Source organism: Aethina tumida, chromosome 1 (assembly GCF_024364675.1).
Source record: "Aethina tumida isolate Nest 87 chromosome 1, icAetTumi1.1, whole genome shotgun sequence".
Lineage (NCBI taxonomy): Eukaryota > Metazoa > Arthropoda > Insecta > Coleoptera > Nitidulidae > Aethina > Aethina tumida.
Genome location: NC_065435.1, coordinates 10242520 through 10270475, shown reverse-complemented (window position 1 = coordinate 10270475; position 27956 = coordinate 10242520). Strand labels below are relative to the sequence as shown.

Here is a 27956-nt window from a genome sequence, read left to right as displayed (position 1 = left end):
ATGGAAAAATCTGTTTTGTGAGATTTCAAATTTTAGATTTATTCAGCTCCAAAAATGTTTAATAAAATTTGTAGTATAAATCTTCAAAATGTGTAGATCTAAGTTCATTTTTGATTATTTATTAGCTTTGTTAATTTAAATATTTAATATCACAATTTGATAATAAAAATGAACAGTTTTAGTTTTTATAATTATAGAGAGGCTTTAAGTTTATTTTTATGCATTTGGCCAATTTTCACGAAGGACATTTTAAATTAAAAGTCAAGTTTTCATTAAATTAAACATAATATAAATCGTCTAACCTTCAGATATTAATTTACGTCCACTCATAAAAATATTTTATCAATTCACAACGTTGGAAAAGTTGGAAAAATATATAAATTGATAGTAAAAATTCAATTCGCCGTCGGTAATATTTCAAATAAACAAGAAACACGGGACGTAATTCAAAGAAAATTCAGCCTTGAGGAGAAATTTCCTGGAATCAAATTTATTTGTCTCGCGAATAATTCCGCAAAGGAAAATATAATCCCTGACCTGGGGGCCGGCTATAAATTGAACCCCGGAAAATTATCTTATTGAACGAGTTTTATATTAGCGCAACGGAGTCTTTTCACTTTTTAACGTCTCTAATGCACCAGTTTCGTTACGGCGCTTTCGAATGGAAAACGTCCGCTGTTTTCCAGCTGCGTTATTGGGGAACTTCCATTTGTTTTCCCGATGAATAACATTAAAACTTATCGCCGTACCTCCGGTCTTTACCGTAACGATACCTGGGTTACATAAAATTGGCAACGTTCGGGGTAAATAGAGGACTATTTGCCATTCAAATTTAAGCAATGACAACCGTAAATGTCCATTATTGTTTATTGATAAGCCACATTTACATGTTTCTATTAGGTGATTCATAAACCTAAACGCACAGTTTTATAAAACGAAAAAACCCGCCGACCGGGCTGGGGGGCCTCCTCCGTAGGCCTGGGCTGCCGCACAATTTTCACGCGTGGCCGCCCCCAATCTCGCCCAGTTATCTCAACGTCCGATGCACGAAAGTGACAATTTAAGGAGTAAACACGTCAAACTAACACTCCCCCCCGGTTTAATAATAAATAGATCCACCCTCGTTTTAATTACGCCAGTTTTAGACAGGTACAAATTTAGACGCAGCGCAATAATTTGAAATGCGCACGCTTCGCATAAAAAATGCAAACTGCGATCTTTTTGAGTGAAGGTCAAAGAAAAAATAAACGTTCGTCGATGGTACGAGCAAAAAGAATGAGGTAGCATTGACAGGTGGGCAGCAGGTCCAAAAGGAAGAACGAAAGCGAGGCACGGTAACATTTATTAATACGAAAAGGTCAGTTTTAAACATAGAAACGTGTAAACTAATGAATTATTTAATAAGAAAAAACAAATGACTTCTTCGACGAACGAGTTTGCGATGAGGCGAAATGGTAACACGGCAGTGATGTCGCGTCGTTCCGTTTGGGAGTACCGTAGCGTTAAGATGACGGTTTTCTCTTGTTCTGGGATTTTCGTTGGTCATGAAACTTGTTATTTGGTTTTCGCTTTCGAAACGGGGTTTTGGTTGATGGTGGTTGCGTGGTGGAACCCGTAGGAACACTTACGTGCCATACTGAACTGGAGCCAGCAATGTTTTTGAGGTTGGTCAGTTTTTGTATATACAAATCTGTGATTTATTAACTTCAACTTAAACAATTTTAAAACTAATAGGATAAAACTTGTTTGTGAAACAAGTTTAATATCATTTTTTTTTTTTTTTAAATTTTCTGAAATATAAAATTGAGTAACTATATTTTAACTAAAATTTAAATTTTTCTCATCATTTCTGATTTCTGAACTTCAACTTAAATAGTTTTAGAATTAGTAAAAACTTCAACGATTATAAAATTTTCTTCCATTTTCAAAGTATAAAAATTTTTGAAATTATTTTTAATATATTTTTGTATTTTTTAAAGCGTTACAGCTTAAATTAATAATTTGTATGATAATAAATATTTGAAGTGGAAAAAAAATGTTTTGTGTAATTTCAAATTTTAGATTTTTCTTTCATTTCCTGAAATATGAAATTGAGTAACCATATTTTAACTAAAATTTAAATTTTTCTCATCATTTCTGATGTATTAACTTCAACTTAAATAGTTTTAGAATTAGTAAAAACTTCAATGATTATAAATTTTTCTTCCATTTTCAAAGTATAAAAATTTTTGTATTTTTTAAAGCGTTATAGCTGAAATAAATAATTTGTATAATAATAAATATTTGAAATGGAAAAAAATGTTTTGTGTAATTTCAAATTTTAGATTTTTCTTTCATTTCCTGAAATATGAAATTGAGTAACCATATTATAACTAAAATTTAATTTTTTCTCATCATTTCTGATGTCTTAACTTCAACTTAAATAGTTTTAGAATTAGTAAAAACTTCAATAATTATAATTTTTTTTTCCATTTTTCAAAGTATAAAAATTTTTGAAATTATTTTTAATATATTTTTGTATTTTTTAAAGCGTTACAGCTGAAATAAATAATTTGTATGATAATAAATATTTGAAGTGGAAAAAAATGTTTTGTGTAATTTCAAATTTTAGATTTTTCTTTCATTTCCTGAAATATAAATTTGAGTAACTATATTTTAACTAAAATTTAATTTTTTCTCATCATTTCTGACGTATTAACTTCAATGATTATAAATTTTTCTTCCATTTCTCAAAGTATAAAAATTTTTGAAATTATTTTTAACATATTTTTGTATTTTTTAAAGCATTACAGCTGAAATAAATAATTTGTTTAATAATAAATATTTGAAATGGAAAAAAATGTTTTGTGTAATTTAGATTTTTCTTTCATTTCCTGAAATATAAAATTGAGTAATCATATTTTAACTAAAATTTCATTTTTTCTCATCATATCTAAAGTATTAACTTCAGCTTAAATAGTTTTAGAGTTAGTAAAAACTTCAATGATTATAAATCATAAGTATAAAAATAATTAAAGTTTCGATATTCTTAATATTTTTTTGTTCTTTTTTAAGCTGAAATAGATAAATTGTATAATAATAAATGTCTTATTTGAAATGAAAATGTTTTGTGTAATTTCAAATTTTAGATTTTTTAAAATATTTTTGAATATAAAACTGAATAAACTTATTGTGGCCTAAATTCTATTTTTGCTCATCATTTGTGATGTATTAAGTTCAAATTAAATGATTTTAAAATTAGTAAAATAAAACTTCAATGATTATAAGTTTTTCATCCAATTTTTTAAAGTATAAAAATAATTAAATTTTCGTCATTCATTTTCTAAAATTATTTTTAATGTATTTTTATATTTTCTAAAGCTTTTCAGTTGAAATAAATAATTTGTTTAATAATAAATATCTTATTTGAAGTGGAAAAAATCAATTTTTAGAAATTTTCAGATAAAATAAATGTTTTGTATAATAATAAATCTTTTATTTAAAGTATAAACAATATTTTGTGAAATTTTCTTCATTTTTTGAAATATATAATTGTAGCTAAAATTCTATTTTTCCCATATTTTCTGATGTATTAACTTTAAATTAAATAATTTTAAAAATAGTAGAATAAAACTTAAAAAAAAAATAGTTTGTACGAAAATATTTGAAATGGAAAAACATTTTTTGTGTTTTTGAAACGGGGTTATGGTACCTGACGGTCCCGTGGCTAGAACCCATAGAAACACCTACGTGCCATACTAACTAAACTGGATCCAAGACGTTTTTGAGGTTGGTCAGTTTTTATGTACAGAAACGATATTCGGGTTTGTGTAGTCGCATTCCGGTTACGTCCAGATTGGCGTTGACGGCTAAGCGATTTTTTCAGCTAACTAAACCATAAGCAAATGGTTGGATGGCATATTATTTATAAATTAAATTGTTTCTGGCGAATTGCAATGTTAAAATTGCATTTGTTGTATTTATGGGTGTCCGGTGTCAGCAGCAACTGTATATCGTGTATCAGGTTTTTTTTTTCGTTAAAACATTTTAGTATGGCACGATGGGATGTGAGAAGTTGGCGGGGTCCGTGCAATATGGTTTGTTTATTGAAAGGTTTAATAAACTGGCGTGTTTCGACGTATCGAACGTTGTTTCCCCGTCAGATTTTTCATCGCAGGAGTTTACAACTTCGATGCTAGGTGTATAAAATTATATTACAGCACCATTTACAGCAAATGGTGACTTTCTTTTATATTCGGCAGTATAAATTTTTATTGGTTGTGAAATGAAGTTTTCTAAGTGACTTAAGAAACTGGCTCGGGTCACCTACGTGGTACAGTTTCTTTAAGGCCCGATACATCCGAATTATCAATGGGAATGGGAAATGCAATGGCACTTTTATTGAGGCCATCAATATTTTGTTTCTCCGTCTAACACAAATCGGGTTTATATTATTTATACATCTGCACACGTACCAGTTGCACAATTGCACTGTCGACGACAATTATTAACTTTGACTCTTTCGTATTTACTAAGTATGCATTTTTATGATTGAATTTTTCATGTCGCCGAGGCGCCAAAGTTGTTAATATAATTATGAAATTGATGTTGTGTGTTGTGCGCACGGGTCATATGCCGTTTAAACTTAACTACGCCATTACGAATGGTTTTTCGATTTCGCGCAATTTATTTCGCTGTTCAGCACGTTCGTTTTCGAGAACATTTCCACAACTGATCATTTTACACTTTTATCATAAATATACACCGGTCAGTCGGTCTTCTTGGGTGAAGTTCAGGCCATGAACATCTGCTCAACAATTATTACATTCATTTTAGAAATAGAAAATTATTGTCTTCTCATTTTCTATTCATTTTTTATTATTTCCTTCATTTCATTTTTACAAATTTAAAAGTTTTATTCTACAAATTTTAAAATTATTTAAGTTAATGCATCAGTAATGATGGAAAAAAATAAAATTTTAGCCACAATATGTTTGTCCATTTTTCTATTACACAAAAAGAAAAAAAAATCTAAAATTTGAAATCTCACAAAACATTTTTTCCATTTCAAATAAGATATTATTATACAAATTTTTTATTTCAGCTGAAAATCTTTAAAAAAATATAAAAATACATTAAAAATAATTTCAGAAATTGAATGTAGAAAATTTAATTATTTTTATACTTTGAAAAATTGGAAAAAAAAATTATAAACATTGAAGTTTTACTAATTTTAAAATTATTTAAGTTGAAGTTAATACATCATAAATGATGAGAAAAAATAAAATTTTAGCCACAATATGTTTACCCATTTTTATGTTTCAGAAAATGAAAAATAAAAAATAATAAATTTTTAAATTACACAAAACATTTTTTTTTCCACTTCAAATAAGATATTTATTATTATACTAATTATTTTTTTAAGCTGAAAGCTTTAAAAAATACAAAAATACATTAAAAATAATTTCAGAAATTGAATGTAGAAAATTTAATTATTTTATTATTATTTATACTTTGAAAAATTGGAAGAAAAATTTAAAAAACATTCTACTAATTTTAAAATTAAGTTGAAGTTAATATATCAGAAATGATGAGACAAAATAAAATTTTAGCCACAATCTGTTAACCCATTTTTATGTTTCAATTATTATACAAATTATTTATTTGAAAAGCTTTAAAAAATACAAAAATATATTAAAAATAATTTCAGAAATTTATGTCGAAAATTTTATTTTTAAACTTTGAGAAAATGGAAGAAAAAATTATCAGCATGGAAGTTTATTTTAAAGTTATCTAAGTTGAAATGATGAAAAAAAAAATGGAATTTTAACCACAATTATTATACAAATTATTTATTTCAGCTGAAAAGCTTTAATAAATACAAAAAAATATTAAAAATAATTTCAGATATTGAGTGTCGAAAATTTAAATATTTTTGTACTTTTTGAAATTATTATTATACTAATTATTTTTTTAAGCTGAAAAGCTTTAAAAAATACAAAAATACATTAAAAATAATTTCAGAAATTGAATGTCGAAAATTTAAATATTTTTATACTTTGTAAAATTGAAAATTTTCTGAAATTTTTCAATATTTTATGTAAATTTTCAAGTTTTTCAATTAAAATTATAATTTAAATAATAATAGATATATTTTTTAGATGAAAATTGATAAATATATTTTATTTATAATTGTATGAAACAATTTAATTTTAAAATTAAAATAAGATAATAAAATTATTAGGTAAAATAAATAATTTGTGTAATAATAATTTATCATTTATTAAACTTGTTTATTTATTTGACATTAAATATTTATACAACGGATATTTTATAAACTGTGTTCTAAAATTAAAATTTTCTTCAACAACTAATCACAATAAAAAAAACGGAAAATTCACCTCACGTGCATTATACCACAGAACCACTGAAATTACTCAGCCTCCGCTAATTAACGTAAGACGCAGAAACGATTTACATGCCATTAAAAATTCACGTGTATCTGTCAAACACGCGCATTTATAAATAAATCATTTCAAATTATAATATGAGAAGTGTCAAATGATCTTTTGGCCGTAAGATAGATCTAAATCTAATAGCCGTCTATTTTTAGTATAGAGTGTTGAAAAATGAGGTCTTCACAAAAAAATAAACCTTAGTAGTGGAAATTTTAAAATTTCGAAACGCCTGGCCCGACTTCTGTGCATTGTTTGTTGTATTTGGTTCATTGAGTGTCACTTTCAATAAAACGTTTTACACTCATCGGTTTCCTTGTTTCGTCGGACGATAAATAAACAATCCCACTGGCTCACAACAAACACGCTCGTCGTAGTAGGGATTCACCGATATGAATGAGAAATATATGTATATGTATAAACACACATTTATATAAGTATATAATAATTATGTAACGTGTGATTCAATAAAGTGATGATTTTCCCGTCAAAACATCGTTGTTTACAGCCGGTGCTTCAGCACTTAAACCGAGAGCAGTGAGTAGTTGGAAAAAATGTCATAAACAAAACGTTTGAACAATTCGGAATATTTAACAATCCGCATGTAAATATATATATGAAAGTGCACTTTTATAACACGTGGAGACATCATTTGTAAACCGCATAAATATTTCTCGAGGCATATAATTAACAACAGTTAATTCATTGTCATTTAATAACATTACAGTAGATCTAAACTGCTTTTTATTTATTTCCAGACTGATTCTGGATTGTTCGCGTGAAATATGTAATTAATCGCAAGTGAAACGTTGTTCTGTTTGTTAATCTTGGTTGGGCGGACGTATTTTTAGATGCATTGTGCCCCGCATAAATTCGGTGGCTATATATTACCAATTGTTATTAATAGAGTAACAATATTGGCTACATTGGTGATGGCCGATTTTTACATGATACGCAGTTGACTTGTTCTAGTTTTTTTTTTTTTTTTTTTCAATTTTATTGCCGTTCGACGACGTTATCTATGGGGTAAACGTGCTGAATATCTCGCAGATTTAAACGCTGCTAACACACAAAAACAACAAATATTTCTGTTTGATTTCTCGTTGCCAAAAAGATGTTGGCATAGTTCGCATTTTTATTTTTTATTATTAAATTATACACGAAGTAGGAGTGGAATAACCCTTAAGCTAAACTATGTGGGATGATAGACATATATATTTTTTTTATTTTGGGTTGGAAAATGTTCTTCGATGCTCTTGTTTTGTTTTATTTTAAAACCATAATGTTTTCACTTTTGGGTCATCACCAGAAGCTACGTCAAAGCTTAAAAAAGTATTTTTTTATTAGAATGCATTAAATTTTTGTGGACAGTATCTTTAAAATAATTAAAATAATGAATAACACTGTAGAAGTATGTCACAAACATTAGATTGGATGTACAGAATAAGTTAAAATCAAACTTTTTTGTTATTAAAATACTTTAAAATTTTGTGGAAGGTATCTTTAAAATAACAATTAAAATAATGAATAACACTGAAGAAGTATGGCACAAGCATCAGATTGGAGGTACAGAATGAGTAAATAACATGTAACTTCTTTTGTTATTAAAATACTTTAAAATTTTGTGGAAAGTATCTTTAAAATAACAATTAAAATAATGAATAACACTGAAGAAGTATGGCACAAGCATCAGGTTGAAGGTACAGAATGAGTAAATAACATGTAATTTATTTTGTTATTAAAATACTTCAACATTTTATAGATAATATGTTTAAAATAACAATTAAAATAATAAATAACACTGAAGAAGTATGGCACAAGCATCAGCTTGGAGGTACAGAATAAGTAAATAACATGTAACTTCTTTTGATATTAAAATACTTTAAAATTTTGTGGAAAGTATTTTTAAAATAACAATTAAAATAATGAATAACACTGTAGAAGTATGTCACAAACATTAGATTGGATGTACAGAATAAGTTAAAATCAAACTTTTTTGTTATTAAAATACTTTAAAATTTTGTGGAAGGTATCTTTAAAATAACAATTAAAATAATGAATAACACTGAAGAAGTATGGCACAAGCATCAGGTTGGAGGTACAGAATGAGTAAATAACATGTAACTTCTTTTGTTTTAAAATACTTTAAATTTTGTGAACAGTATCTTTAAATTAACAATTAAAATAAGCAATAACACTGAAAAAGTATGGTATAAACATCAGGTTGGATATACAGAATAAGTTAAAAACATGTAATTTTTCTTATTATTAAAATACTTTAAATTTTATGTACAGTATCTCCAAATTAACAATTAAAATACTGAATAACAGTGAAGGAGTATGGCACAAATATTAGCTTAGATGTATAAAATAAGTTAAAAAACTTTTTTGTTATTAAAATAATAATTAAAATAATAACATTAAGATATTTTGATCATTAAAAACTTTTAACTTGTAACATACATGGTTGACAAAATGTAAAATATTTTTTTTGGGCCCTTAAAAAAGTTACGGGCACATATTCCGTAATTAAAAAAAAATCCTTGTTTGTGTTGTTGTCATAAAGAAACATGTAACGAGCCGGCAAAACGTGGAAAGGGAAGAGGAAAAAGTTTCCTACCAGTTTTTGTGCAAACGAATATGGTTGGTGAAAGCTCATTTGTAAATTAATTGGCCGAATAAGCTTGAGTGTTGGTTTAATGAAAAACGGTTTATTTATTTATTTATTTTTTCACCGTTCCATCTAATTACATCTTTTTATTTTATTGGGTTTACTGTTTGTGTGTTTTCAGCGCAGCTTTTCGGTAGTGATTAATCGAACCCGTTTCAATCAAATTAAATGGAAAAATCGCTGCGGGGCCCCGGACCGAATGTGAGCTCCGGACAATTGGTGGAAACATTTTACGATATTAATATTACTTAACCCGATTTCCTTTCGTATAAAATCATAGTTGCTGAAACGTTTATTGGAAGGACAATTCGGGATAATAGAACTGGATTTGGAACAATCCTCTCAAAGCTCCCGAAGCCAGTGAATTAGCCGTTTGTTACTGTACCGAATGCGAATATAAACTCAAACGCATTGAACGTATAAATTAACGTTTAATTAGTTAATTAATACGTGGCATTTACCAAAAAAACGGGGCTGTTTGTCGTTTGCCCTGGCGAAAATTGGGTTTAATTTGTATCCATAGAAGTGCGTTAACGCCGAATTGAATTTGTAGGGGGACAGGGCATAGGGGAAAGTAATTTACGCTTTTGGTTCATGTTTTGTTTGAATACGGTTTTTATTACATTTGAACATACTTATATTAAACCCTATGGGTATATTATTTGCTATCCATTTTTTCCTGCATCATATTTCAAACAATTTTTCCAGTTTAAAATGGTGTATTGGAGTGATGCAAAGTACTTGAAGGTTTCGTTGGTTTAAAATAAGAATGAAGGTCGTCCTTGAGGTTGGATGTACAGAATAAATTGATAACAAAAAATATACATATCAAAATTTATTTCACATTTTTATCGTCATTACACTTAAAATGACAGTTAAAATAAATTGTCAATTTTCTCCTTGCACGCAACGCAAATGAGCCTTTTATTGATCCTAAATACGTAGAAAAATGGGTTAATTATGACAATTCTCGTCGGTCTAGACAATGGATTGAAGCTGGTAAACTTGGTGGAAAAGTACTACTTAAGTCGAGAAAGATTTTGATGGCTGTGTGGACTGGGCGTGAAATTTTACATATTGACTACCCAGCTACCTCAAAGTTCTGGTTCTCCATGTCTTACAACGTTCACCCTTTGTTTTATTCTTCATTTTTTACGTAATAAACCGAAGGAATGGTCAAAACTAGGGTTGACCTTTTCTTCAGTTGCAGTATCTTCATATGGAAAGAAGTTGCCTCCAAAATGTAAGGTTAGAACCAAAAATTGTTGGTTACAGTGGTGAATAAACGTCAGAAATGTAGTAAGTTACTCTTTCCTATACCTAGTATAAACTCAAAAACATTGAACACCTAAATTATATTAGTTTAATTAGTTGATTAATAGACGAAAAGGTCAAAACTAGGGTTAACTTTCCTTCGGTTCCAGTATTTTTACGTGACAAGAAGTGGCCTAAAAAAAAGTTGGGTTAGAATCAAAAATTGTTGGTTACAGTGGTGAATAAACGTCAGGAACGTAAATTCCTCTTTCCTGCGCCTAATATAAACTCAAAAGCATTGAACAACTCAATTATATTAGTTTAATTAGTTGATTAATAGACGGAGAGGTCAAAACTATGGGTCACTTTCCTACAGTACCAGTGTTTTACATGGCAACAAGTTGCCTCCAAAATATTGAGTTAGGATCAAAAATTGTTGGTTACAGAGTTGAATAAACGTCAAAATCGTAGTAAATTACTCTTTCTTGCACCTAATATAAACTTAAAAACATTGAACATCTCAATTATATTAGTTGAATTAGTTGATTAATAGATGGAGAGGTCAAAACTAGGGTTAACTTTCCTTCGGTTCCAATATTTTTACGTGGCAAGAAGTGGCCTAAAAAAAAGTTGGGTTAGGACCATAAATTGTTGATAACAGTGGTGAATAAACGTCAGAAACGTAGTAAGTTACTCAATTATATTAGTTTAATTAGTTGATTATTAGACGGTGAGGTCAAAACTACTGTTCACTTTCCTTCAGTTCCAATATTTTTATATGGCAAGAAGTTGCCTCCAAAAATTGTTGGTTACATTGGTGAATAAACGTCAAAAAGGTAGTAGGTTACTCTTTCCTTCACTTAATATAAACTCAAAAACATTGAACACATCAATTATATTAGTTTAATTAGTTGATTAACAGACAGAAAGGTCAAAACTAAGGTTAACTTTCCCTCGGTTCCAGTATTTTCACGTGGCAAGTGGCCTAAAAAAAAAGTTGGGTTAGGACGAAAAATTGTTGGTTACAGTGGTGAATAAACATCAGAAATGTAGTAAATTACTCTTTCCTGCACTTAACATAAACTCAAAAACATTGAACACATCAATTATATTAGTTTAATTAGTTGATTAATAGACGGAGAGGTCAAAACTAGAGTTCACTTTCCTTTAGTTCCAATATTTTTACGTGACAAGAAGTTACCTTCAAAATGTTGGGTTAGGACCATAAATTGTTGGTTACAATGTTGAATAATAAACGTCAGAAATGTAGTAAATTCCTCTTTCCTGCACCTAATGTAAACTTAAAAGCATTGAACACACCAATTATATTAGTTTAATTAGTTGATTAATAGACGATCATTATAATAAAAGGGATGTTGTCGTTTGACTTGGTGAAAATTGTGTTCAATTTGCACCCAACGAAGTGCGTTGACACCGAATTGAATTCGTATTTGATTCGAAAACGAAAACGTCATTAATTTTGGACCTTAACTGGCAACAGTACGGCCTTAACTGGGGGGCACGTTAAAATGTCAGTCCGTATAAAACTATGTGGCTATGTGGGACGTCCACATACTTATTAATTTATTATATTTCTTTTCACGATTTCGATGATAAATTATATATACATACATACATAAGTCTGTATGTGTCCACAGAGAGGAGAAGCAAACTCTCGATTTTATATATACTTGGATCTGATAGGCCTCGCTCGGGCCAATGGCGTGGCTCGTGCTGTCGGTTGTTGCTATGCGGTCCTCTGACCGTGTTCCTAGCACATTACATTGCGGCCGCGTTGCCGTTCCGCGCTCACATTTTCCGCCAGATATCTTTTTCGTTCGGCGTGGTTTTTGCGTTACCATGCGCCGCGTAAGTACGTCGCGACCGCTTCAATTATTCAACCATCGGCGGCCCACCGCCGTTTTAATTGTCGCCCCGTCAATCGCCCGAAGATCGATTGATGCACGCCGGACCGTCCGCCCCCGGGTGCCGTCCCCCAGGAGGCATTCCCGACACGACGAGGACCGCTCGAACGGGATCCACTTTGTTCACCGTCCTCCGCGGGCCGCGGCAACGTCGCCAATATATATTCCACATCAACCGAAACTGAATGGACGGACTGACGACGGTTCCTCGATTCAATTTCGCGGCCTTACCTTCAAAAAAAAAAAAAAAATTTTTACTTAATACATTACGAACGGCTCTCAAACTCATCGGCTTTTACGTTATGTCATGCCTATTTTTAATGCCCGCGATTTTTAACTCTCTAACGTTCCACTTCTTCGTCGGACAACGCTGGACGTTTTTGGTGTTTCTTAAAAGTCATCGTAAATTAACAATAAGAGGCTCCGTTTTATGCGTCCCGATTGCGATCTGACAAGATAACAAAAAAATTTACTAAAACGCAACACTTAGGCAAATCGATTGAGAAAAAAATCTTGAAGTGGAAAAATGTAAATTAATATAACAACGTTATCGCATCTAATCTGTTAATCGAAAAAACGATTATCAAGGTCTGACCTGGAAATATACACGTACCTTCTACTATTATAAAGTGGGTAATAAAAATAGAATCAGATTAATGACCAATACTAAGATACTGAGGCTTTATAGTGTTTGATTAAGGCTTCACTTATGTCAATACAGCACACATCAATTTTATCTGTTAGAGAGGGCAAACTTTAGATTGGAACTACTGTATAAATTAATAACTTCTTTATTTTGTTATTGAACACATTAATTTTTGGCACTGAAATACTATATGACAACTAACTAATGTGGCACAAACTTTACACTGGATGAACAAGATAAATTAATAACTTATATTATACAGCTCAAAATATATTACACATTTTTATTGCCAGAGCATTTAAAAGAACAATTAAAATATTAAATAACACCTAAAAGTATGGTACAAACTATAGGTGGGATGTACAGAATAAATTGATAACATTAAATATAAAAAATTTGTACAAATAAAAATATATTACATATTTTTATCATCAGTACATTTAAAATAATAATTAAAATACCAAATAGCACCTAAGAAATATTGGTACAAACTTTAAGTTGGATGTACAGAATAAATTGATAACATTAAATAACAAAAATTTATGCAAATCAAAGCATATTAGACATTTTTATCGCCAATATACTTAAAATAACAATTAAAATACCAAATAACACCTAAAAAATATTGGTACAGGCTTTAGGTTGGATGTACAGAATAAGCTGATAACATTAAATAACAAAAATGTGTGCCAATCAAAGCATATTACACGTTTTTATCGCCAATACACTTAAAATAACAATTAAAATACCAAATAACACCTAAGAAGTATGGCACAAACTTTAGGTTGAATATACAAAATTAACATTAAATAACAAAAAATTATACAAATCAAAATATATTACACATTTTTATAACCAGTAAACTTAAAATAATAACTAAACAACTAATTAACACCTAAAAAGTATGCCACAAACTTTAGATTGGATGTACAGAGTAAATTATAACATGAAATATCAAAAATTATAAAAATCAAAACATATTACCATATTATTATTGCCAGTACACTTAAAATGACAGTTAAAATACTAAATGTCACCTAAAAAGTATGACACAAATGCACAATACTATTAATTAATAATATTAACATTAAATAATAAAACATATGAACAATAAATAATAATAATAAAATTAAGTAAAATATGTAATATACAGATTTAAAACGTCAAATTTTTGTAGATAGGTCACTTAAATAAAAAACACTGAAGATGTATGACACGAAATGTAAATTAATAAAATAACGCTATCGCAATCTAATCTAAGAATCAAAAAAACGATTATCAAGGTTTGACCTGAAATTGTACACGTAGCTTAATAGTAGCGTAATAGAAGTAGAATAGGGGATTAATGACCACCACTAAGACACTGAGACTCAATAAGTTTGGTTAAGTCTTCACTAATGTCAAATACTAGACATATCAGTGGACAGAACTTAAGATCTTATTAAAACTTTTTCAAGTTAATAGCAGTTTTTAATTAAATTTTTATTTGTTGCAGCCGATATCCGAATGGACATCAACACACGTGGTAGAATGGATGGCCGCTCTAAATCTTTACGTTTACTCGGACGTGTTCCGATGTAAGGACATTAAAGGATCCGATCTAATAAATCTAGACCGGGAGAAACTAATTGTAAGTAAAACGTACCATTCCACCCCTCCTGGGATGTTAACGTATCGATTTCGTTTACAGAATATGGGAATAAAAGATGAGTTCCATCAGAAGGCACTGTTATCCTGTATAGATGAGCTCATAAAAAAACCGGACAATAATAAGATGACAAATGAGAAAAGCGACGACAACAACTATGATCAGTATGCCCACAAGCTGACGCAGCACAGCTTCAGTTCGATGGAAAGATGCGACAAGTGCAACAAGTACTTGAGAGGTTTGCTTCACCAGGGCTTCATCTGTCAGGACTGCGGACTGGTGGCGCACAGGACCTGCGCAGCCACCGGACTACCGTCCTGCACGACGCGTCCGGGCGACGACAAGCAGCACTACATCCAATTCAAGTCGTTCTTCGGACAGGGGCTGTGCGTCCAGTTCAACGTCAACGAATCTCCTGCGCCGGCCCTCCTCATCAATCTGACCAAGGAGCTGGAGCTGCGGGCCAAAAACGACCCCAATCTGGAGCTGTACAACATCTACAGCGTCACCCCACCCTCCGATCAGCTGGCCAGCCTGGTCAAGAAGATCGAGGACAACCCGTCGAACGTCGACCTGTCCGAGTTCACCCCAGTGTGCATCGCCAGCGCGTTCAAGAAGTACTTGCGGGAGTTGCCGGATCCCTTGATACCGGTGAAATGGTACGACAAGTTCATTTCGGTCTCCAGCTCCAAGAAGGGCAACGAGGAGTGCACCTCCATACTGAAGCAACTCATCGACGATCTACCCGAACACCACAAGAGCACCTTGAAATTCATCATGATCCACCTTTGCAGGATGTGCCAAATGGAATTCGCCAGGGGTAACAAGAGCCCTCCGACGGTGCTCATTCAAGTTATGTGTCATATATTCCTCAGACCACCATGGGAACATATAATGTGAGTATCCGTTAAGATATGCTGATGGCTAATTAAGATAAGTTTGTCAGTTTTGATAAGATAAGTTTAGTGCTAATTTAAATAACTTTTTGATAGCGTAAACTCAGTCAACTTTATATTGAGATAGTTTTGAGTGAGTTGTACGACGTTAGTGAACTATTATTGGAATAAAAAGTAAGCACCTGGTTATTATTTTAAATCAGTAGCTGTTATTTAATCGTTATATTGATTTAAATATCATTTATCAGTCTAAATTCTGTCACCTTTATGTCAAGATAGTTTTGAGTGAGTTTTTGAACCTGGTTGTTATTTTAAGTCAATTGTCTTTATTTAATCCTTGAAATGATTTAAATACTTTTAAAAGTCTAAATTCTATCATCTTTATGTTGACATAGTCTTCAGTGACTTGTTGGACCTTCTGGAGTGATTATTGGAGTAAAGAGTAAGCTTCTAGTTATTATTTTAGGTTAAATATCATTATACTAAGTCAAATAACTTTTGATAGTCCAAATTTAGTCAAATTTACGTTGAGATAGTTTAGAATCAGTTCTTGAACCTTCCAGAGCAATTATTAGAATAAAGAGGAAGCCCCTGTTTGTTATTTTAAGTCAGTTGTCTTTATTTAATCCTCGAACTGATTTAAATACTTCTAAAAGTCTAAATTCTATCATATTTATGTTGACATAGTCTTCAGTGACTTGTTTGACATTCTGGAATGCTTAATGGAGTAAAGAGTAAGCTTCTAGTTATTATTTTAGATTAAATGTCATTATTTAGTCATTATACTGAGTCAAATAACTTTTAACAGTCCATATTCAGTCAAATTTACGTTGAGATAGTTTAGAGTCAGTCGTTGGACCTTCCAGAGCTATTATTTCAATAAAGAAGAAGCTCCTGGTAATTATTTTAAGTCAGTTACCATTATTTAATCATTGATTTGATTTAAATACTTTTGAAAGCCTAATTCTGTCATCTTTACGATGTCAAAGTCTTGTTGGAACTTTCATTCAGTAATTATTGGAATAAAGAGTAAGCTTCTAGTTATAATGGTTACTATTTTAAATCAATTGTCTTTATTTAAACGTTACACTGGTTTATATAACTTTTAAGAGTCATCTTTACATTGAGATAGTTTAGAATGAGTTGTTGGACCTTCCAGAGCAATTATTGGATTAAAGAGAAGGCTCCTGGTTAGTATTTCAAGTTAATTGCCTTCATTTAATCGTTATATTGATTTAAATAACCTTTAATGGTCTAAATTCATGCTTATATGTGTTGAAATAGTTTTGAGTGAGTTGTTGAACGTTGGAGAAAAATGATTGGATTAAAGTGTAAGCTCCTGGTTATGATTTTAAGTCAATAGCCTTTATTTAATCGTTATACTGTTGCACCGGGCACGATTAACCACTTACAGTGAAAATACGATCCGATCGAAACTGACTTTACCAGTTTTCTTTTATTGGGCGTGCACAAATCATTGATATGTGACAATTAATAATTATCTGAAACGTCCAGTGGAAGAATTCGCGTCGCCTTTAACCTTTTAAGTTTAACTTACGCAAACCGAGTGCGAAAACCGTACAACACGGAAATAATCCACCCATAACAGGCCATAATCATTAATATCGTATATTGTTGCAGCCAAATCGTTTGCAATACGCAAGCCCATAACCGTATCGTGGAACTGTTGCTGTTGTCTTGCGAGTGGGGAGAAAAGCTACCCGAATTCGCGACGGCCCCGAGCCTGCCGCCGAAGAAAGTCTACAACAGGATGGGAAGCAGCCTGCACGACGTCGGCATGGACAAGGAGAAGAGAAACGCGGTCTCGTTAAGCGAGGCCGAGTGGTACTGGGGCGACATCACGCGTGAGGACGTCAACGATTTGCTCAACGAACAGGTCGACGGCACGTTCCTCGTCAGGGATGCGTCGAGCAAATGCGGCGAGTACACCTTGACGTTGCGTAAGGGTGGTGCCAACAAGCTGATCAAGATATGCCACAAGAACGGGAAGTACGGGTTTACCGAACCGTTGCTCTTCACGTCGGTAGTCGAATTGGTCAATCACTTCAGGCACCACTCGCTGTCGCAGTACAACGCTTCGCTGGACATTAAGTTGCTGTACCCGATATCCAAGTTTAGCGTCGAGGAGGAGAACGCCAAGACGCAGAACTTGGATATCTTGTGCGATGAATTTAAGAAGATCGACCGCGAGATCATATCGAAGAACAAGTCGTTGCAGGAGTGGTCCAAGATCCACACCGACAACATATCCGAGATACAAAACAAGAAGAACTCCCTGGAGGCGTTCAGGGAGATCGTTAAGGTGTTCAAGGAGCAGACCAAAATCCAGGAGAAGCTGTGCAACGAGGCGCAGCCGCACGAAATCAAGAACCTGAAAATCAACTCGGGGTTGCTCAAGGAGAGGCAGAAAATGATGGAGGAGGCTTGCGAGCAGTTGGAGAAGCAAGTCCAACGAATGGAAGCTTACAATAGATCTGTTGTTAGAGAACTGAATAGTATTAGACCCGATATACACATTTTGAGCAAGAAGCGTCAAAAACACGTGCGTTGGCTGCAAGAGCGAGGGCTCAGCGTCACCAAACTGAACCAGTACTTGAATAGAAACTCCGAGAACGAGGACGATAGGTGCGAGACGATTGAGGAGTGGGACCTCGACACCCTGCCGCACAATGACGAAAAGACCTGGCTGATTAGGGACTGCTCCAGGGAGAGTGCCGAGAAAATGTTGGACAAGAAGCCGGACGGCACCTTTTTGATTAGATACTCGTCAAGACTGAACAAGTATGCACTGTCTATTGCCTGCAACGGCAACACGAACCACTGCATTATTGATCAATCAAATAGGGGATACGGCTTCACTGAGCCGTACAACATTTATCCCAGTCTCAAGGACTTAGTATTGCATTATGCCACCAATTCATTGGAAATCCATAACGATTCTCTTAACACGGTTCTGCGATACCCGATCAACGGACAGTACTTATACTATGCAGATGAGGGGGTGTACCTAAGTTCCAGTTCCTACACATAAAATACGGAGTTTTGTGATAGTTAAAAAGCTGCTGTGACTTTTTTATTCCCATGTTAAAATAATGTGATGGTGATAATTTTAAAAAACCCTAACAAATTTTTATCGAAAAGTATGTATTATATAAAATTTATATTTACATATGCGGCGGGAACTTTCATTTGATCCTTCAGTTTAAACACTTTCAATTTTAATTATGTTGTAGTTCTGCCAAATGTTGTGGTGGACCTTCCTCAATTAAAGAAATTAAATGTAACGTTTCCGGCCTAGATGTACTGAATTGGAGTCATTATTGCCTTGCCCGGGGATGCGGATCAAGTTGCGCCGCCGTACTTTTGGGTTTGATCACGAAGCTATGAAACATTGTGCCATTTTTTCACGTTAACAACTGCGGGCAATTTGATGATGCAACTTGGGGGGCGACAACTAAATAATGAACGATTCACGAACGTACTTTTAAAGTGTGAGGGTGAAATTGAAAGTATTTCTCTGTTCACTTGTGGGGTTTTAATGAAAGTTCCACATATACATGTGACTGGTTTACAATTGAAAAAAATATGAACAGTTTATATAATTATTTACCAGGATTAAATTGACTGTGATAGTGTACTAAAGAAACAAGTTTAGAAATTCACATGGACATTTATGAATATTAGCACAGAAAATAGTGAGTGAGTGATAAATATTTGAAAACAGGCCGGACTTGTATCAAACAATTTTAGGCTAATTCCGACGTTCAAAAAAATTAAAAACAAAAAAAATACAGTTATAACTTTTTTTATTTAACATTAATTGTGTCGAAAGCAAATAGAATCCTTATGTTTTAGTTTCTTTTTATCATGAATGTTACAGCTTAGCTGCATATAATAATAATAATATTAATAATCGTTTTTTGAATTTTGGAATTTTAGCGTGTTTCGGAACTATAACGCTACAAGATGCGTTTTAGCATCCACGCCGATGTGTTTTAGACATCGGTCCGAATGGTGCAGCCAATCTACACAGTACCACACAAATGTTAAGCAACACGTTTTAAACGTTACATTCGGTTGTTTAATGTTTAATGAATTTGCGCCAGGCCATTTCTTCGTCAAAAGACGACAATAATAAGCGTGTATATATGTGTGTTTAAACGTAAGGTAACTTGTAATGGGTATTTTCCAATTGTTTATGGATTCTTAAAGGAAAAATTAATGCTGTCAACGTACATTCTTTGCGATTAATTGGATATTGCGAGACGTAAATTCATATTCTTTATTGCAAGGTTGAAAATTAAACAGGTTTATCTCTTACATTATTATTCAATATGTATGTGGAAAATTCAATGCATATTTTAATTATCGTTTATTTGACAACCCACCTTTCAGAATCGTAATAAGTTAATAATAATTAATTTGAGGAGTACATTTTTATTTTGTTACATGGATAAATTACCTATTGCACATTTGAATCTGTAAATAAACGAGGAACCGAGTACTTTCCACTGTCTTATTATTGTTGTTTTCCAAATTTAATGTGTCTATCCTGGCCTGTATCTTGCTGTAGTTCGAGGATGTTGTTTTAGAATTGTATGGTGCTGTAGGCTTATAAGACTAGGGTCACTTGCCGTTTTTGTTGTGTTAAACTATATGTGTGATGAAAAATATGTAAAATGCTCGTTACCATATGTTTTCAATTTTTGGTAGCAAAGCATTGGAAGTGACCATATGAAGGAGATGATTATGCCAAGCCCACAAAATTATTCTAGTGATCTGTCTTTAAGATATTTTTGTTATTCTGCATAATGTATATTACCTGGTACTTTATTTGCTTATAAGAAAAGCATTCTAGATAACACAAAAATTTATATATATATAAATATCTATATATATTATCATATATATCATATATATAACTTTGAAAAAAAATGTGATGTAATTAGTTGTATTTGTGCAATGTTGTAGTTTATAAACAGTTTACATTCATTTATTTTAGTATTTATTTATATTTTAGTAACGTTTGCTTGCAAATTTTAAAGAGTACAAACTTTTGTATTATTTTATATCCAATACTTTTTATAAATCACTTTATAAAAACGTGCAGATTTTAATTTATTTTGCGAAGTTCTTTAATTTTTTTTTTTCTTACGCTTCTTTTTAATTTCTAAGCATTTTTGTGATGTCCACAAACCAGCTGAATTACGGATTGAATGTGCACTGTTAATTCAGTATTTATTATGCATATGAACAGGTGCAGAAATATCTAGAATGTTTTTTCATTTTATTTCCTACTGCTATTAATGGATAAATATATGGAATTTTAAAGAACTTGTTGAAATATATTTGATGATACATGTCAACAGTTTTTAATTATAGTTAATGTTATATGTAACAATTGAAGCCAATAGACTGCTTGTTCATACAATTCGTGTACATATTGAAAATGGACCCTTGGTATAAAGTTCAGAGCTTTATAAACGTGCAGGTTGCATCTGTTTCATATAAAACTTTTGCCCGGTTCAACCATTATAAAACTTACTGATAAATTCAGTCAATTTGAAGTTCATAATGATGTTGTTGTCAATTCTCTCTTATATCAAACAGCATGTAACTTGCTAGTGGGAACAATTTACAATATTTCATTTTTATAAAGATAATTGTGTCGAGTTCTGGGAGAACTAGCCGTACTAGTATGTCTTTATAAATTTTCCATGGCTAACATAGTTGTTTAAAAGTAATTTATACCTCTCAGTCTTTAAAAGACTTTTACAAAACTGTGTTTCTGAAGGGAGCAAAATCTTAAACACGACATTGCATAACAAGAACAGGTCCATAATTATATATAATTACATTTTGTGATGAGATTTTATTATTTTACCCCTTCATTGCTCTTTATATATATGTAAGTCCACAAAAACTCATGTACAACTAATCCATTTTAAAACTAGATTTAATATTTGATAGTGTTTAAAGATTTTATTAAGGTTTTGAATATAGTATTTTTTAAATTTGTAATAAAACTGTTCTTATACTGTTGAATGTCATCTCAAATAAAAAAATAATTAAAACAGTTAGCAGCTTGTATTATTTAAGCAAGATTAAAATTAGATTTATGCAGGTGAGTATATAACTTGAACATAAATAAGTTATGATTAAATAAATATTAGATACCACAAAAAGTAATTTATGTTTTTAACGTTTAACTTCAAAATAATAGCTTCAATAAAATGTATTTTATTCAACAAAATAAACCATTATAATAAACATTCTACAGTAAATTCATTTATTTTACTATTTATCTATATTTTAGTAATGTTTCCAAATTTTGAATAGTACGAATTTATTTTTGAGGTACTAACATATTATATATTAAGCAAATTTCCTCCAATTAGAGGATATAACAAATTGATTGAACTTCAAATAACATTTACTCGATGTAATCTATGTATTTAAAGATATTAGTACATAAAAAATTACTTATTGCACTTTGTAAGATAATTTTATAGAATTATTTTAATACCTTACATGATGTAAGTTACATCAGATAAATTAATCAACTGATAATTTTAACATTAGATCATCTGATAATTTTATAATATAATATATGTGGATTAAATTTTATCTATGAAAAGCAAAGAATCTTGCTTCATTTTTGACTTGAGGGAAGATTTTACGATTTTCCTATGATCACAGTTTTGAAATGTAATGTGAGTTGTATACTTCAAGTGGTACTAATCGTGTAAAATAAGTTTTGCCCGTTTCCTAGATAATAAAACATTTTATTAAGTCATTTTATACAAAAAAGAAGCATTTATACAATCGCATACGCCGCATAATTAGCAACGCCACATCTATTTTTGTGCCTTTTGAGCCTCATATATCCGTCTTCGCCCCAGTGATTGCCCCACCAGTTTTTCAAAATCCAAGCGTCTTTCGTGTAGCCGACAATCAACATAGCATGATTTACTACGTTGGAAGAGCACAGTGGATCATCGTAAATTCCCTTGCTGAAAATTAAAGCGGAATTATAATTTGTATGCCGTTTCAACGCGGGGGGATTTATGAGTGAATACGAAAACGGGGGATTTACTTGAATCGGAAATTACGTTTCTTCGTTTCCCCTCGAGCGTTGATAAACAAAGGGAATATTATTTTAAAATATGAACTTATAATTAAATTGCCAGTTTGTAAGTAGGCAAGATGCATGTGACAACACGCCCGAAGACTTTTTGTTCTTAAGGACAAATCAAAATATATAATTACTGGTAAAGCTGGAACGTTCTGGGACTGGCGTTGATGGAAGCTGCTATTGGTCCGATTTTAGCTATGGCAATCTCCAGCGCCTTCTCATCTCTTGCAGGTAATATGGCCCAGGAGCTCACGTTCGCTATCGTCCTGGATTTGTCGAATTTACAAGTTTGTTGCTGAAATTATTGAATATTACTCGAGTATTGGACTTCCAACGTCATTGAACAATTACCTTTGCCTTGTAAGGGTAGTCGCTGTAAGCCATCAGCCCTCCACTGTTATCCAAGTATTTTAGAGTGTTCCTCAGGGAACCTCCACCACAACCGTAGTTTCCGCTCTTCACACTGCAATCTATTATTTGTTGTTCGCTGAAATTTTGCCAAAAGTTTGTGATAAAAAAATATGTTGAAAAGTCTGAACAATTAATTGACTCGACTTTAAAGCACAAATAACATTTTTTAAACTGAATTTTTGAAAATAATTAGAAAATATGTTCATTACAGATAAAAAAATTATTATCAATTATTTCGAAATATAAAATTTCTCTCTCCATCGAATATAAATTTTTGTTTTTAACAGTAAAACTGTTATTTCTAATTATTTGTAATTAGTATTTGTAATTTCTAATTTGTCATATTTTAACACTTACAAAATAATTTTATTCCTGTAACAAGTTAATTAACAGAAAAAAAAAGTATATTTTTTTAATAATTTATATAATAATATAAATTTATATTATTATATTTGTAATTTTTTTCACATACTTTAATATTTTTAAAATAAATTACAAACAAATTCAATTATTTGGAAAATAAATTGATGTTGATAAGAAAGTTAATTAAAATTTTGTTGAAAAGTGTGTAATTAATTAAAACATTCTATTCCTAAGAGGTTACAATTAAAAGAAATTATAATGAATTCGAGTTAATTGTAACCTTCGACTTATTGAGAGAAAATATATAGTAATAAAATATTTTTAGCATATTTAAACAAAAGGTATAATTATCAATTTCACCTATTTTAATATTTTTAAAATAAATTTATTCTAGAAACAAATTCAATTATTTGTAAAATAAATTGTTGTTGATAAGAAAATTAATTAAAATTTTGTTGAAAATCAATTTTTTTCAATTCTGTATTATAATTAAATATAATTATAATTGTGTAATTAATTAAAATATTCTAGAACACAACATTCTATTACTAAGAAGTTAAAATTAAGGATAATTATGATGAATTTGAGTCAATTTTAAGCTTCGAATTATTTTTTAAAAATATATAATAATAAAAATATTTATTACCATATTTAAAAAATAAACTATAAATTTATTAATATTTAAATTAATTTATAAAATAATATAAATTTATATTAATATATTTGTAATTTTCAATATTACATATTTTAATATTTATAAAATAAATTTATTCTAGAAGCAAATTCAATTGTTTGTAAAATAAATTGTTGTTGATAAGAAAATTAATTAAAATTTTGTTAAAAATCAATTTCTTTCGATTCTGTATTATAATTAAATAATATTATAATTATGTAATTAATTAAAATATTCTAGAATACAACATTCTATTACTAGAGGTTAAAATTAAGAGAAATTATGATGAATTTGAGTCAATTATAAGCTTCGAATTATTTTCAAAAAATATATAATAATAAAAATATTTATAACCATATTTAAAAAATAAACTATAAATTTATTAATATTTAAATTAATTTATAAAATAATATAAATTTATATTAATATATTTGTAATTTCCAGTATTACATATTTTAATATTTATAAAATAAATTTATTCTAGAAACAAATTCAATTGTTTGTAAAATAAATTGTTGTTGATAAGAAAAATAATTAAAATTTTGTTAAAAATCAATTTCTTTCGATTCTGTATTATAATTAAATATAATTTTAATTGTCTAATTAATTAAAATATTCTAGAATACAACATTCTATTACTAGAGGTTAAAATTAAGAGAAATTATGATGAATTTGAGTCAATTATAAGCTTCGAATTATTTTTAAAAAATATATAATAATACAAATATTTTTACCATATTTAAAAAATAAACTATAAATTTCTTAATACTTAAATTAATTTAAAATTTGTAATTTCCAGTATTAAATATTTCAGTATTTATAAAATAAATTTATTCTAGAAACAAATTCAATTATTTGTGAAGTTGATAATAAAATTAATTAAAAATTTGTTAAAAATCAATTTCTTTCGATTCTGTATTATAATTAAATATAATTTTAATTGTGTAATTAATTAAAATATTCTATAATACAACATTCTATTTCTAAGAGGTTGAAATTAAGAGAAATTATGATGAATTCGAGTTAATTATAAGCTTCAACTTATTGCCAAAAAATATATGCTAATAAAAATATTTTTAGCTCATTTAAATAAAAAGAATAAATTTTTTAATAATAAAATTCATTTATAAATTAATATAAATATGTTATATTTGTAATTTCCAATTTCACATAATTTAATATTTTTAAAACAAATTTATTTTAGAAGTAAATTTAATTGTTGCATGTATATAAAATAAACTATAATATTCTTAATAATAAATTTAATTTGTAAAATAATATAAATTTATATTATTATATTTGTAATTTCCAGTTTCACATATTTTAATATAATAAAATAAATTTATTATAGAAACAAATTCAATTATTTGTGAAGTAAATTATAGTTGATAAGAAAATTAATTAAAATTTTATTAAAAATCAATTTCTTTCGATTCTATATTATAATTAAATATAATTTTATTGTGTAATTAATAAAATATAAATAAGAGGTTAAAATTAAGAGAAATTATGATGAATTTTTAGCTTTATGCTTTAAATGCTTTAAATTTATATGTTTTTTATAGTAAAATTGTATTATAGAAGAACATAAATTTATATATTCTATATAAATAAAATAAATTTATTCTAGAAACATATTAAATTATTTGTGAATTATTGCTGATAAAATTTTCTAAATTTAAGAAAAATTATAATTCAAAAGTTTACTTATGCCAAAAAATAGGAGATAAAATCCTCCCTTCTCGAAATATAAAACATTTCCAACCGTCAGCAATAAACAATGGATAAAATAATCGGCGAAACCTACAGGAAATATTAAACAGGAAACATTAATCAGGTTTGGTTAAACCCAAAGAATTTTCTTTGTTGTACCGCACATTATCTGTTTGTACTAAAAACATACATTACCTCAAAGGAACCAGTTGCTTTGTTTGTTTGAACACTTGTCCTTGGATGGTTAGAGCAACGCTGAACGCGTAGCAGGAACCGCAGTCCTTCTGATTGTAAACCGGGGTGCGAAAACCTTTTTCAACCCAGTTGATTTCCTCCGGCAAGTCGTGCATGTGGTGGTAGATGTCGCCGATCAGGTTTTCGTGGGGCGTCTTCCTGTGAATGCTTTTGGTCAGTTTGACCATTTTTTGCAGGTAGATTTTGGGTGACTGAAATTTTAATGAGTCAATTGAAGGATTCGGTATTAAATCGCAAACCCTACCAAGTCGGACAGATGGTTTTCTTTGATGAAATACGAATGGTGTCCCTGTGCAGCTTCCTCATTGTGTTTCCTGATTTTCCTCACGTTGTCCTCCCAGGCGGCCCGTTTGCTCGTGTCGTGGAATCCGGAGTAGGTCTTGTTAAATTTTTCCTATAAATAAAACATGATTTTAACCACGCAACACGGGATTCGTTTAGTTTTATTATAAATTTTAGTTTGTACCTTAAACTCTTCCCAATAACGGTCTAATTCGTTATCGATTTTAATTGGTTTATACATGTACTGGTTATTTTCTGTAAACTGAACCGACCATTAAACAAATCCCTCTGGATAAAATGTCTGTACCTTGAATTGCTGCCACAATTTATCCAAATCCTCCTCTACGAATTGACATATTGACCAGGGTGCGAAGAAAAATGGCACAAACAGCGTTAGGAAAATCAATTCCCAACGCATCGTAGACGACTTAACACGGTTTCATTGTTTCTAATTAAAAATGCGTCAGTTAATTTGTAAAAATGCTGACGGTTAAATCGGCAAAAACGAATTTGTGTGTCGTTAAGCTAATTTAATATATTATTTACAAAACAAATATGTTCGACCAGCATATTCAATAAAGCGAAAAATTGAACGTTACAAATAAGTATTTTATTCAGAATATTGTGAATCTCAGAACAATTAGTAATTACTAGTACTGTTAATTAATAATAGTGTGTGCAACTACTAGGAAATAATTATCATTATATTAAATTATAAACAGGTTTCGGCGAGTGGTATAATATCAAGATACATTGGATAAATTTACATAGAAAAAACACAATAATAATAGTAATCACAATATTAATGAGAAATAGTCACTCAGTATGATGTATGAAATCAGAAACTCTACAAAAAAGGGAAGTAACATCTGTTAAAAATCATTAGATTGTTTTAACAGAGTTTGAATTAAACATTATTTTATATCTCTATTGTTTCTTCTTTTGTTTTTATTTAAAATTAGTAGAGACAACAATTTTAAGTTAAGGATGTGTATTCAATTTTATAATCCCCAAACAATAATTAATGAGTGGGAAACGTTTTATATTTTTTCAAGGGAGATTTTTTATCTTAATTTTTTTGCCAATAAGTTAAAGGTCATAATTGACACAAACCTCATTGTAATTTCCTTTGATTTTATTTATTATAAAATATTTTAATTAATTACATAATTTAAATTAAATTACGTTGTACTAAAGTACTTCAGTTTGAATTAATATTAAGATATTAATTACTGAAAATTACTAAATAACAAAAAATCATTAAAAACCAAAAAAAAAAACACTAAAATTCTAAGTTAATACTGAAAATATACAAAATTACTGAAAATTATTAAATTAAAAAAGTTAATAAAATCACTAACAGTTAAAAGTTTAAAATATGAAATATAATATAATATTATATATGTAAATATAAATATAATATAATGCAAAAAGTTACTAAAATCCCATAAAAAGAACAAAAACCGTAAAAAACACTAAAATATAAAAAAATACTAAAAAAGTTACTAAAAAAATTGCTAAAATTGTAAAAAATCACTAAAATCATTAGTAATTAAAAAAAATAATTAAAAACTCAAGAAATCCCCAAAATCACTAAAATTATTTAAAACGTAGAAAACACAAAAATAC

At 29.8% G+C, this 27956-nt stretch overlaps 2 protein-coding genes across 5 annotated transcripts in view; one reads left to right on the top strand and one right to left on the bottom strand.

Moving 5' to 3' along the window:
* Positions 1–21571, top strand: part of LOC109595073 (phosphatidylinositol 3-kinase regulatory subunit gamma) — a 129455-nt gene extending 107884 nt beyond the window's left edge. For all 3 annotated transcript variants that reach the window (XM_020010351.2, XM_049961789.1, XM_049961790.1), the window contains 3 exons: positions 14426–14560; positions 14621–15474; positions 17116–21571. In XM_020010351.2, the coding sequence (XP_019865910.2) occupies positions 14426–14560; positions 14621–15474; positions 17116–18526 (2400 nt within the window). In that variant the 3' untranslated portion in view covers positions 18527–21571. The remainder of the gene's footprint in view (positions 1–14425; positions 14561–14620; positions 15475–17115) is intronic.
* Positions 21572–22259: 688 nt separating this feature from the next.
* Positions 22260–27473, bottom strand: LOC109595079 (procathepsin L). 2 transcript variants are annotated; one of them, XM_020010359.2, is made up of 7 exons: positions 26635–27473; positions 26512–26589; positions 26290–26439; positions 25986–26236; positions 22982–23117; positions 22765–22925; positions 22260–22508 (listed from the first exon to the last, which is right to left on the bottom strand). In XM_020010359.2, the coding sequence occupies exons 1-7, from the start codon at positions 26743–26745 to the stop codon at positions 22313–22315; spliced, it is 1083 nt and encodes a 360-aa protein (XP_019865918.2). In that variant the 5' UTR covers positions 26746–27473; the 3' UTR covers positions 22260–22312. The 2 variants fall into 2 exon arrangements, with proteins under 2 accessions (XP_019865918.2, XP_019865917.1); XM_020010358.2 differs by lacking the exon at positions 26512–26589 and having other exon boundaries at positions 26635–27471.
* Between the last annotated feature and the right edge of the window lie 483 nt (positions 27474–27956).

Bases quoted from the DNA above. Each gene is read 5' to 3' on its own strand.
- LOC109595079 (XM_020010359.2), bottom strand. From the start codon at position 26,745: ATGCGTTGGGAATTGATTTTCCTAACGCTGTTTGTGCCATTTTTCTTC. The intron at 26,590-26,634 runs GTACAGACATTT...TGGTCGGTTCAG, and splicing joins AATTGTGGCAGCAATTCAAG to TTTACAGAAAATAACCAGTA. The intron at 26,440-26,511 runs GTACAAACTAAA...TTTTATTTATAG, and splicing joins GTTATTGGGAAGAGTTTAAG to GAAAAATTTAACAAGACCTA.